General features: G+C 44.5%; 1 protein-coding gene across 4 annotated transcripts in view; it reads left to right on the top strand.

Annotated features, from left to right (window-relative positions):
* RAP1GAP2 (RAP1 GTPase activating protein 2) overlaps positions 1 to 13,393 on the top strand; it is a 318,489-nt gene that overhangs the window by 45,110 nt on the left and 259,986 nt on the right. The window contains exon 1 of one of the 4 annotated variants that reach the window (XM_019511027.1): positions 12,149 to 12,302. The exons of the other annotated variants lie outside the window; for them this stretch is intronic. Coding sequence (XP_019366572.1) covers positions 12,259 to 12,302 — 44 coding nt within the window. The 5' untranslated portion in view covers positions 12,149 to 12,258. Of the gene's footprint in view, positions 1 to 12,148; positions 12,303 to 13,393 lie in introns of those variants that run through there. 4 annotated transcript variants of the gene reach the window in all.

Below are 13,393 nucleotides of genomic sequence, written 5' to 3'. Positions count from 1 at the left end.
TCAGTGCTCACATCCATAGCTGTTAAAAGACAAGCAGCCATTGTGTTGGTGATTGAGTTTCATTCCAAAATGTCTTGTATTACCTACTTACTTGGGGGTAGTATCTGTATTTGAGAGTTCATAAGCTCATAGCTGATATTTATACCATTCTTTTAATTCATCAGGATTTCAGATATGGTACAAAGAGAGGATTAGTTTGCTGCTTGAGAAAATGTGAATGACAGTCCTTTTAGCCCACTTCTTGACAGAGCCTGCTTATTGGGTCATTATAGCACAGATGTGTACAAGCTGCAGACCTGGGTAGAAATACCCACGATGGAGAGATTGTCCTTGGCGTGGCTATATTCTGTTAATAATGTAATGATGATATTACTTCCTCTGTGAGCAGGCACCCATCCTGACTTGTCCTAGAAATACAGACTCTAAAATAATTCAAGCTCATGCCTCCCTGATTGAGTCTTTGTTATGAACAAAAAAGTGACATGGTAGCAACGTTCAGCTGATGTCTTGTCAGGCTTGGCTGCTCCTGAATTTCCTCCCTAGGGGCTGATGGGTTTATATCCCAGACCATCTCCCGATCTTTCTTCAAGCTGGTTCGGAAGGGGAAGTTACCAGCTCAGTGAGTCAGCAGAGCTCTTTTGCAGTAAGGCGAGCTGCTGCCAATAGACAGCCAGTTAAACAGTCTGATCCTCCAGTATAACCAGTGCTTTTATTGATGGGGTTTCATGGGCTTCAGTGATGTCCCTCCTGAGTGGCTCCAGTGTGAGCAAGAGGAGAAACAGGACCCTACATCCTTTTTTTTTTTTTTAACCTTCAAACAGCTCTAAAAGCATGGGGCCAAATTTTATGCTGGTTCACATCCATGTATGACTGCAAATGGCCTTATACACAATCTCCCTGCAGAATGCAGGCCAGTAGTCTCTAGTTGATCTTCATAACCTTCTGTGGGGAACAGATAAATAGAGGCAGGAGAAGCCGAGATAAGGAATGAAGATTTTCATTGGTCCTGATACTAGTGGCGTGATTCCTGTAGACTGAAATCTAGGACTTCCTGGAGATAGGTCTGGGCAAGACATGAAACTGGACACCTCTTGGTTAACTTCATATATATTGAAACAGTCTGGGAGGGGATTGTATACTAATTCCCATTCCCCACAAAAAGTTCTCATTTTGCCTGCTCAGAATTGGTTTAAAGGTCAAGAACTGAAGCATGTCATTTGGAAATGGACCAGCTGACCCTCCCTTCCTTTATACAGCGCTGCAAAAGGGAAGTTATGGTGGGGTTAGAGCATTGTTAGCACTCAAGGCTTCGAGTATCTATCCTCCCTTCTGATTATTTCATGGGAAATGGAAGTTGTGGGTTCTCTGCACCTGGTGCCTTGCAGGATGAGCTCTGCAGTTGTTAGGAGAAGTGCAGATATTGCTGATGGACCACGGCTGGGTTCCTTTGCTTGTGTGGCAAGGAAGGGGGCTGAGAGAGTGTAGTGCATAAATATAAATTCATAGTTTCTTGCTGGGAACTGCAGACTCAGCCTCTGCAGGAAACCACACATGTGATTAGCAGTTATCGGGCAGTGGCTGCTGGGGAGCCTGGGGCCTCAGTCTCATGTCTTTTGCATGTGTTGATCATATATTTAGTGCAGCTGTGAACTCTGACTCTTAGCTTAGGCACCAGCTTTTAAGCATCTCGAAGTGTTGCAAATGGGCTGATGGAAACACCTTTTGGTATCAGGTGAGTTAGGAGTCTGTGAGTCTTCACAGCTCGGAATCGCATACAGAAAATATACAAAGATGTGGGAGAAACTCTCTCTCCCACATGCATCATTTCATGTTGCACTCAAATTTCTCAGGGCACTGAGCCCAGCTTCTCAGAATGAGATGACAAGGTACATTTGTGGGGATGCACTGGGAAAGTCAGTAAAAGTTGTCAGTCCATCCATGAGAGTAGGCAGAAAAACAAAAGCCTGATAAGCTACAATAAATATCTTGGCATTGAGTGGTCAATGTAACTGGGAAGGAGAGCACTGTTGCTCATGAATCATGCTTTGGACTTCTTGCCTGCAGGTCTCTCAGCCTTTGCAAAGGAGATTGAACTGCATCCCCTCATTTAGAAAGCTGGGGGAAGTGAGACACAGACAGATTTAAGGGATGGTGACTGGCCCAGTTTATGCAGGGGACCAGGTGGGAAGAGAATGAAGATGACATCTTGGCCTTCAGCCCCCTGCCAGTGCCCATGAAGCATCTCCACTAGACAGTGGAGTACCACCCCTGCATTAAGCCTATTAAACACTCTGCTTGGCCATGTTGTTCTCTATCCCCATTCATAGTACATTATATTGGTTTGGCTCTTCTATCTTCCTCTGATTTCTCCTTTATATCTGCAGATTCATTTTCAGTCAATTCCCAGTATCTCTTTTTTTGCCTCTGAGAGGGAGACTGTGTGGGTGGCAGTCTCTACAGCTGACAGCAGCTGGGCACTGCTTTAAGAAGAGGAGAGAGAGGGAGAGAGTAATGAGAGAAAGCATATATTCAGTAGCAAATGAAGATGCTGGCTAATGCTGTTTTCCAGCACCTGTTCCTTGAGGGTGACATTCATCCCTGTATAGTGAAGCTAGCACAAGGCACGTTGCACTGCATATGTTCTTAAGTAATGCATGTGCTGGACCTTGCCACAAGGATAAATTTCATCCAGAGAGATTAAGGGCAAGGTCCTATTCTACCCATTAGACATCTGAGTGGAATTTAGATGCCTAAGTCCCTGAAAAACCACTAATGCAGAAGGTGAGGAGGGTGAAGACCCATGCGGCTTTCCATTAATGCTTTCACACAGTGGAATAGGATTGCACTTGGGTCTGATCATTTTCTGCTTAAGTGGCTTGTCCAAGGTCATGCACAGGGAGTTTACAGAGAGCAAGGAACTGAACCTGGATATCTTGAGTCTTAATTGAAGGCCCCTAGATGCATGGGTGCAGGATAGAACTGATAATGGGATATGAGGCACTTTTGGGGTTTGGACTTGGCCATCTGATGTAGAATGGGCTGAGTCACCTATTCCCAGGAGACAGGTGCCACCATTACAACAGCTGTTCAGGAAGTCTCACTAAGCGACCCAGTAAACGGAGGCCCAACACTCAACTCGGTTTTTCTCTTTTAAGGTGGTAACTTTTGGAGACAGAGTCTGGCTGACTCCAAAATTTCAGTGAGCGTTTTAGCCGCAACGGGCAGAACCAGTTTGGCAGTGGGTCCACGTTTGAGTTCTGGGTTACTGGAGAGAGCAAGTGAAGGACTGAATGATTTTTTTTGCAGCGTTACTGCTGGGGTCCTCTGCCCACAGCACTCCAAGGGGCATTTTTGAGGGGGAAGCTGATAAAACACTGAGGCAGGGAAGAGGAACAGCATGAATGACTTAAATAGCATTTAGGTTGAGTGGCCCTATCCTATAAAATCACCGCGGGTTCAGGAACAGAGATTGGCTTCCCACCCTTGCTACTCCCTGGGCCTCTAAAGTGTGCGACTAACATCAGGTTAATTCTCATTGTCTGGACCCACATGGAGCACTTTAGCCTGATCTCAAAGGAAGTCATTGCTAAATCCCATCCATGTACAAATGGCACACCTTGATATTTACCTATGCGTGGGCAGAGACATAGCAGATGAGCTGATCAAAGGCTGTTCAGGCTTCGTGGGTCAGGGCATCAGCTACAATAAATTGCTGTAGCTCCATTAACATCATGGGAGCTGCTCTGATCTACAACACCCACGACTTCATTGGAAGCCAGCATAAGCTTATGAGTCTCAATGGCAGATTTGCAATTCAATGCACGCTACAGTTTTCTCTCTTGACGAACCCTGATAAAAGCTGACTCTATTACCCAGGAGTATGAAGAATCAGACATATCAAGTGCGGCTGGCCAGGGGCAGCCTGTGGCTCTAGCATGGAGCCAGTGTTTTAGTCAACAAACTCTAAACCCAGTGATTTGGGCTCATTAAGTGTTAATGCTGTACGTTTGTCGGTACATGGCCATAAAAGTCATCGTCTCCCTTTCTCACCCTCTTGACTGCTTGTTTATTTTATATCTATGCCATAGAAGTCTCTTACAATTCAGGCTTTTCTTTGCTCTCTCCTGCCATAAAATAACTTCATTTCTAAGCAAATGGTAATGCAGTCTGCACGTCACATTGCATGAAACAACCAGGACCTCTTTTGTTCTCACTCACTATCAGTGGTGTTTCATCGCCTACTGATTCAAGGTGGGACGGGTTGAGATGGCTCTGCCAACTTCCTTTCACTCACATGCTCCAAACCAGGGGGTGTCCTAAAGAAGCTGCACTCTTGCCCATGCACAGGTGCCCTCAAGACCTTGGTCTTTAGTGTGCTTTAGAGTGGCCATTAGGGACAACCATGGGATGGCTTCCCCAGTGGGTTGTGCGAGTGGGAGTGACTGGGTGGTGCATGCTGGAACATGCAGCGTAGAAGTATGCCGAGTCCCTAGGCTATCTAAGATTTTTGCATCTCTGAAGAGCCCTAAATGACTAAAGCAACATGGGGGGCAATGGCAGAATCCCTATAATGCCAGCGATGCAGGGTTTTGCCCCTACAATATAAGATTTATATAGATCCAGGGTCCAATCCTAGTCCCAGTCCTGTGAAAAGCAGTTTGCCAGTCCAAGCCCACTGGTCCTTCACAGAAGGCCCTTTTACAAGGAACTCTAGCGAAGTGTGTAATTTTAACTGTTAGAGACAGTGTCAAGGACTCTTTTTTTCCCCTGAGCATTTGTGTGTCTCAATTTTAGTTGATTGATTACAATGATTTGGCTATGACTGCTTAGAAGGGAGCAATTTTTTTTCCCCTTTTGCTCAGTCATGTGGATGACTCTAAGGGCAAGAAAATGTCACTGCAGACAAATAGGGCTTTTTTTCGACAAGCTGCAGTGAGGAATGAGCATCAGAGGCAAGGTGTTCGGCTAGGGCCACCCCTGAGGAAATGCCACATTTCCTGTTTCAGCAACTCGGGGGTGCTGCAGGCCAGATTCGAGGTGCGTTTTTGTTCTAGGGAAATGGAACATGGTGAATGGGTCTAACTCAAAGCCTGTTTCAAACGATACTCCCACGGTCTTCCATGCCTTTTGGATCAGGCCCCAGTTGTAATTCGAACATGTGTATATGGTTCATCCATACAAATACAGCTTTTGAAGATCTGCAGGCCGTCTGCAGAGGGTGTGTCTACACGAGCGTTAATGCATATTAAATCTAGTATGTCCATTGTGGGGGTGCCTGTACGTGGGCACAGAGGCTGCTCCAATGGTGTGTTAGAGCAGACTCGATTAATTGAATCTGGTGGAGCGTGGCAGCTACTGCGTTCCAGCAGCCTCCTGCGTCTTGTGTATCAACGTCCCTGTGCTTAAAAATGGTGGCGGGGCGCTTGAACTAAAGCTCGTTGAACGAGGCCAGTTGAACGAGCTTTAGTTCAAGCACCCCCACCACCATTTTGATGTGCAGGGGTGCTGGTTCACAAGATGTCATGGTGCTTTAAGTAGTGGCTCTTGGATATGCTCTAATTAAAGTACTGTTCCCCACCACCCTGGCCCTGAGGTACTAGGAAAATGTGCATTTGCCTGTCTTAATGTGTTTTAATTAAAGAACATATTTTTTTTTAGTGATGCTTCATGCGTATTAGCCTATTTTAATGCACATGGGCATTTTTACACATGAATGCATCGCAGTGGTGGGTGCTTCGAAAAGCGGGCGCTGCAGTGCGACCAGTTGTATAAATGGCAAAATGCGAGTCAGCCTGGAGAAAATGGTGGTGGCATGCTTTCGAGCTAAAACACATCAAAGGTGTTTTAGTTCAAAAGTGCACCGCCACCATTTTTTGTGTGCTGACGTGCATTACACCATTTATACAACTTCATGCAATGCAGCGAAGTGTGCATCAGCTTGCGTGCAGAGCAGATTCGATTAATCGAGTCTCTGACACGCTGGATCTCCGGTGCATTGGAGCACAAGAATGTATGTGCATAAATGCCCCAGGATTTTATTAGTGATGCTTTAACACACATTAAAATAGGCTAATGCACATTAAAGTGCATGTGTAGAAGTGCTCCAGTATCAGCTGATTTCAGTAGGGCTTCATGAGGCTGCAGCAGTCTGTCTCTGCAGTTGTATCCCCCAGGTCCCAGGGCTTGCCATCTATTGTTTGAGTTTACAGTTAAATAGACAAGACAAAGGGCAAGAGAGAGAACTGACATAGAGAAGGGAAGTGCCTCTTCAGGCCTCATAGCAGGTGAGTGGCAGGCTTGGGAGTCCAGGTGTCCTAGTAATGAAATCTCGCTGACTACCATGGGCTTTGGATTAGGACTTCAATTAGCAGCAGTTCCACTTGTCTGCAGGCCTCTAATCTCCACCTATGTGTTGCCTGGCATGGTTGTAGAGCAGCAAGTTCGTGTAAGGATTGAAATATCAAAATACAACAGCAATAATTGAAGCTTACAGCCCCGCAAGATTAAATTTTCAATGTGGAGCTGCTTGTTTTCTTTCTTTGCCGAGCGGCTTTTCTGGAATGATTGCCAGGTATCTATCGATGCTTCCCACTGCTTCAGTGGATACAATGGCAAGTAGTTATATTGCAGCGGTGTGCTGGTGTGAGAAATATATACATTCCTTTGGTGTGTATGTAAGTGTTTGGCCAAAGTCTGTGTCAGTGTAATCAATGGAGATGAAGCTGGAATAACTGGAGCCATGTTGCGTTACACCATCTGAGGGTTAGTCTGTTTAACTCTAGTAGGATTATGCAAACCTCCATGTAATAAGAGCTGGAAGCTTGTATTTCAGTAGATTTTGATACTGATCAGTTAATAAAGGTATGAATAGTATTTTTTTTTTTTTTTTTTTTAAGTCTTGGGGAACAGTGGCAGGAATAAGTCTCAAGGTAAGTTCTGTACTTCATACGAAAGATACAATATGGAGAGGAAAGTATGATAGAGGACATTTCATTCCTGCCACCTGAGTGAAAATGGATGCTTGGAGGAAGTGGTGGGGTGAATTTCAGATGGATCGGGGGGGAAAAAACAGAGAAGAGCCAAGCAATGACGGAAATCATTAATACCATCCTAGAAGCAGTTAAAGAAAGGACAGGAGCTATGGAATTGATAGAGAGGCAGATTGGATGATGGTGGGTAGTGCCTTGAGGTTGCCGGATTGCAATAAGGTAAAGCCTTTGAGGAATAGTCCCTCCAGGAATGTGGAACGTTTGAAGCGTGTGATGGAGAAATTTTTAAGGAAAGGTAAACTGGTGACATCTCTCTCCTCCCAGTGATGCCCAGTCACTGAAGAAGCCCCCTCCAGAGACAGGCTAGCTTGGTAAAGAAGCTCTGCTGTGTTGAGGTGCAGTGCCATGCCCTCCGTTTGCACTGACTTGTGTAACTCCATGGATGTTGCTGGAACTATTTTGATTTATTCTTGGAGCATTTAAAGAGCAACTGACTGCAGAGTTAAGGATTGGAGAAAGGTCCCTATGGGTGTGGAAGGAAGCCAAGGGAAATGGCATCAAACCTGCAATGCAAAGACTTGCTATAATGATGTGTTTATGGTGAATCATCTTCTAGACATGCTTGGCCTTTGAAGGAGACATTGGCCAATATTCCAGTGATGGGAAAGAAAGACCCTGCAACAGGATTTGTCCTCTCACAGGAAGCCTCTTGCATATTTTAAACATGCTTACTCTGAAAATGAGAGGTGGAAATTACTCAGCCTCACTACCCTCTCTTCCCTATCCTTCCTTTCTCATTTCTTGTGCCCACTTGTCTCCCATTTCTCTCCCTTCTGCTTGCTATGGCATCCTCTCTCCACCTTTCCCTCATTTGTGTAGGTTCAAGCTTTATTCTTCATGTAGGTCAGTGCTTCTCAACCTTATTAGACTCAAGGCACCCTTCAGAAATGCCAGCGCCTAGCTTTTACTTATTTTGTGATTATGGAAAAATAATAGAGCAGGTCTTCTGTTGCAAAGAACTCCAAAAAACCACATGAGTCAGTGTGTTCTTGACACCACGCGTTCCTAGTTGAAATTTCTGGGTTTATTCGAATTGGGTGTAGGTGTTTGTATGCCTAACAATGCTAATATTGTGCATCACACTTAAAAGGATCTTGTGACACCCTGGTTGAGAATCACTCATCTAGACACCTTGATACAATGGGAATGGGAGCAGTATAAACACATACCCATAAATTCATACAGCTGGCAGGACCAGGTTCATAGCTGGTAGAAGATGGCACAGCTCCATTGACTTCACCAGTGCTTTGTCGGCTTCATTGCAACAGCTCCGTTGTGCACCTGCTGGGGGTCTGGTTGTATTAACTTTCTTCCTCCCATCCCACTTTGGACTTTCCTTTTTGCTTCCTTTTCCATATCTATTTTTTTTATGTGCTACAAGCAGAAGAAAACTGAACATCCCAATGTTGTTCTTCGTTCTGTTGTTTTGCACCCGTTGAGTCAAACGAAGCAAACAAACTGCAGACCGATGTCTTTTTTCCAAGCTGTCCCGTCTGGTGATTTTTATGTGTTTAGTTTTTTCTGATAGTGACAATGACACTGGAGCAGCTGCAGCTGAACATTGTGCGAGACGCTGCAAACTGTACTCACCCAGGGAAGCCTACATCTCTTCTTAATTAAGCCAATGCAAGTCAAAAGCAGCTCAGTTGAAAACGAGTAGAAATCCACTGTGTTAAAGTAAAAGAGGAATTGGGCCCCAGAGAAAGTGAGAGGATGATGTTATTATCCCATGAAAAGCTGTGCTGCAGTATACTCCGGCTAGAAACACATCTGCCAAAAAACATCCAGGATTCTGAAAAAGTACCTGAACCGTGGCTTTCTTGTGGAAAACAGCTCCTGATTATTGGGGTGAAAATTTTTGCATGTTTCACCAATATTTTTAAAGGAGTTTCCCTAAAGATATCCTTCTGTTATCTTTGGTCTGCTGCAGGGTGCTTGTGTGTAAGTAGAGAAACAAGGGCTAGGTCTGGGTTTTGGTCCAAAATGTACAAGATTCAACACTTGGTGATGGCCTATGGCTCACTCCTATTTCTACTTCTCTGAGAAACTGAGTGCTCCTAGTCGAAACCCGTGTGACAGACACGCCTTTGTAACTGCCTGTGGCTGTTGCTCCTGTTTCTGTGGCCTGCGTGTGATGTAGCACATAAATAGTCTCTCTCTCTTTTTTTTTTTTTAACTCAGCTCTTTGATCAGGTCAAGGGAATGTACTGTACACACACAACAGCTATAGCTGTTCTTCCTGTCCCAGGGTTCAATACTGCTGTCGATAGCTTCAGCATCCAAGTACCTTTCATATGACATCAATAACAGTAGCAAATTTCCTTGCAGACTTCAGAATCTCTGGCGTGTTGCCTTTTTAGGGATCAAATACCCTGTCCAGTGTAGGTTTTTTAAAACTTCCTTTTTTTCAATTTAGGAAGGGATCTTTGTTTAAAAGGTAAATGCAAATATCATTCATATGGTAGCGATGTTGTTTTGAAGAGTTATTTGCCGCATTTACGAAGGATGGTCAGAAGCTGGGTTCACTTGCTCTCAGAAGCTGGGTTCGCTTGCTCTCCTCATTCCATAGCTTGGTGGCCTTGACTGAGAGTCCCTTGTTCCCAAGCCTCATATGTTTCTTTCTGGGCTTTGTAGTTTGGGGCTCATTTCTGCATTGTTTGTGCAATTCCACTCAGTTGTGTTGATGTAAATCGGGTGCACCTCCAGAGCCAGTGACTGCTGAGTGTTCACGCTTGGTGCCACTGAGACCTGGAGCTGACCCTTGTCACACGTTCGGGGTTTCATTAATCTCAGTGGCAGTTTTGCCTGAATATGTGCAAGGCTTAGGGCATGTTGATATTTAGTGTCAGGGATTTATATTAGCACAAATGGGAGGTCACTTCATATTTAAAGGTAATTGGTATAAAAAAAAAATCTTAGTAACTCTACTGATTTGAGTGGGGATGTTCTGGATTCACATAATATCTGTACCTGAGAGCAGAATTTGACCACTAGCCTTTTCTTTGAGCAGGATGACTTGCCATAACTTATCCCAACCCTGTGATTTGAGAGAATCTTGATAAATTGTTGACATGTTCTGTACGTGTGTGTGTGTAATATATATATTACACACACACGTACAGAACATGTCAACTATCTATCTATCTATCTATCTATCTATCTATCTATCTATCTATCTATCTATCACATATGAGTATACTCAGCGGTCCAGACCTCAACTGTGCAAATAAGTGCAGCTCTGCAGATTATGAGCACTGTGGGATTATGGCAAATTGTATACATTAAGGATCTGGCTTTACGTTTGCAACGTATGGCTTTTGCTCTCAGCCTCTTATTGGAGACTGTGCTGTAGCACAGAGCCTTGTGGGGAAAGGGAAAGGAGAGCTCTTTATTTTCAGTTTTTTCTCCCTAGGTAGGAATACTGTAATGTCTCAGGGACAATTCACTTGATTTGGACGTGGAGGCTGCTAGAATACTGATTAATACAATGTATTCCTGCCATCTGAATATTTCCCTCGCTGTTGCAACAGGTGCACTCTTCAAGGTCAAAGCTCTGTAACACAGCCCTGGATGGCAGAGCAGACAGCAACATATCTGAAGCACGTTTTTCGGTATGCTGTTGAGAGAAGGACCACAAAAAAAAGAGAAGAAGCTGGAGTGAATGACGCTGGCTTTTATAGGATGAATATGGAGCAGAACACAACCTTTTCCTGATGGGATGCCCTATTGTTCTGAACACTGAGCTTACTTCACAGCATGGGCTGGAATGGATTCTGTTGTACCTTGCAGTGTGTCCCGAGAAGAGGGCAGCAGTGGGGAAATATTTGCTTAATATGTGTTATTTTCTTTGTGCTGCTGCAGTTTGGTCATTTAAAGACTCAGATCCAGCTAAAGGTCAGCATCTACCTTTAAATAGAGTTTTGAAATTGGATCACAGAAAAACTTATTTCCGTTATAGTGGAGAGGCTGCAGATATTTCTCTCGCTATGGCAAGGAAGCAGGAACTTGGGAGAAGAGACCTGTTAATGACTTGCAACAGCTTAATGGGTGGGTGCATTGGCTGGTCCAATGAGGGAGTTCAACCTCATGGTTTTGGAGTGGGATGTTGATGCTCTGTCCTTTAAAGCTGTTAGCAAATAGCTTTGACTGTAGCATATGATGTAGGCCTGAAAGACTGACTTACGTGTGTGTTTTATGATGGTCTCTTGTTAGACTGCCCACAGCATCTTGAACAGGCAAGAAAAGGAGAAGGATTCTGGATTATTTAACATTGTAGGGAAGGTGTGTAAGCCAAGGAATTGGGGAAGGAAGATATGAGTTTTTAATCTTCTTGGTTGCTGTAAGGCCTACTCTAAAACCCACGGAAGTCAATGGGCATCTTTCCCAAATGGGAAATCAGGCCCTTAAAAAGCCCTGTAGAATTCAGTAGGGGTGAAATTAGTATGGTTCTGTTAAAGCACATATAGGGCCAGGTAGTCAGCTGGTTAAAATCAATGGAGCTATAGTGATTGCCACCAGCTGGTGATCTGGTCCTGACTGATATCAGCTGCGAGTCAGATTCTCTCTCTAGGGTGCTTTTTAACTCGTATCCTCCCCATGGTGTCCTTTGGAAAATGGAAACCTCTTAAATTGCATAGGATTGTTTAAAACATCCCATAGGAAGGGGACATTTCTAGGATACTTCTAATGGAAGATTGTTATCATTGGAGTGGCCATATTTGAATATCAAGCCACTGGCTTTTGTGTTTTTATACCAAGGACAAACTGGCATCCAGCTGATGGCAGGGTCATCTGTTGAACTGGGCTTTGCCTCAGGCTGCCCCCAAACCTTGTGCTCGAGTACTAGAAGAAATATGATGCACAGGTATTGAAAAGCCTGAGAAAAAGGAAACTGAAGTTTTCTACACTTTTTTTAGCGAGGCTAGCAAGCAGCAGCCAACGCAAAGGAAAGACCCCTCCTTAATCAGCACTCGCACAGTGTTTCAGTGCTGGGTACAGGATGCGGTAAGAGTGGCTTCCCCCCCCGCTCGCCTCCCGCCCTGCTGCTCAAAAAAAAGGCTCAGCGCAGCTGAGGGCAGACCAGTTCATGCCTCGGCTGCGTCTCCTCCCGGCGTGGTTCCCTCGACTTGCTGCCGGTGGCGGCCCCGAGGAATCAGCACAAAGGACACAGCTAGTGACTTTGGGGAGAGAGGACCACTGAGCAGCCGTGATGTTTCAGAGGAAGCGCAGTGTCTCATTTGGAGGCTATGGATGGTGGGTGACTTACTGTCTACTTGCTGGGGTAATGGTTTAGAAGTGGGGGAAGCTGTTTCATGTTTAGGCTTTCTTTGGAAAATCTTAACCACAAATGCTGAAGGGTTTCCTAGGGTCTGCTTTGATGTAGACCCTGCAGAGGTAAGGGCTTTCCCCCAAGTAGTGTGGTTAGAAGGAACTGGGTTGAATGCTTTTTAGGGTTTGTCTTTTTCCCCTTGCTTCTGATCGGTGACGGGGGTAACCCCTTTTAGGTTTCAGTTTGGCGTTTTTACAGGAAATTCCTCTTCTGGCCAAAACACTTGATTGTGTTGATGCCAACTGGTGAGGAGACATCTGTATAGGTTTCCAGTGGCTTTCATTGGCTGTATACTCTGTAATAGCAGAGATGCATTGTGTCGTGCTGTAGTTAATCCAGTCACTTGACATCTTCCGCTTTTTAAACAGAGTATTACAATGCACGTGGGAAAAGGCTGTTTTGTTTCCTACCAAGTTCAATCTTTCCAGAGGTCTTGTCTGATTTACTGCAGATCCTTAGAGGCCAGGATGGATTGTCAGCCATTGATTGATTCATCACTGTACCATTTATCCTCCCTAGTTATCGCTAAGGTTGTCACCTGCTCCCTGATTTAAAAAGTATATTATTTTTGATGTGCCTTTTCCCAGAGACGTGTTGACCTACACAGGAAATATTTTGAGGAAATGATTTTATTTTCCCCTACCAGACAGCAATTTATTTTCTGCCTGTTCTAAGGGGTCTGGGAACTTGTGATGAGGTTACAACTGATGGGTGCACCAGCAATTTTTTTTTTTTTTTTTTTTTTTTTTTTTACTATAAATTAAGCTGATTTATCCATTGGACACAGGTAGAGCATGGGGAGAAAGAGGTTCCTGCCATGATGCTCATCTAGTATCTCACTCTCATTCTAACTTAAAGGTATGGGAGGGTAGTTCACTGACCATTGTGCATTGGACTTGGTATTGAGCCTGAAAGGGAGCCTGCTTTATCCCAGTGTTGGTTGTGATTGTAGTTTTAAGTGTATGGATGTTTCTTTTGAAATGCACTGATTTGACAATGCCTCCCCCCCCCCGGC

This window comes from Gavialis gangeticus, unplaced genomic scaffold (assembly GCF_001723915.1).
Source record: "Gavialis gangeticus isolate Ggan-Ray unplaced genomic scaffold, GavGan_comp1, whole genome shotgun sequence".
NCBI classification, from domain to species: Eukaryota; Metazoa; Chordata; order Crocodylia; family Gavialidae; genus Gavialis; species Gavialis gangeticus.
The sequence above is the reverse complement of the archived record's forward strand: the minus strand, read 5'-3'. Positions and strand labels throughout refer to the sequence as shown.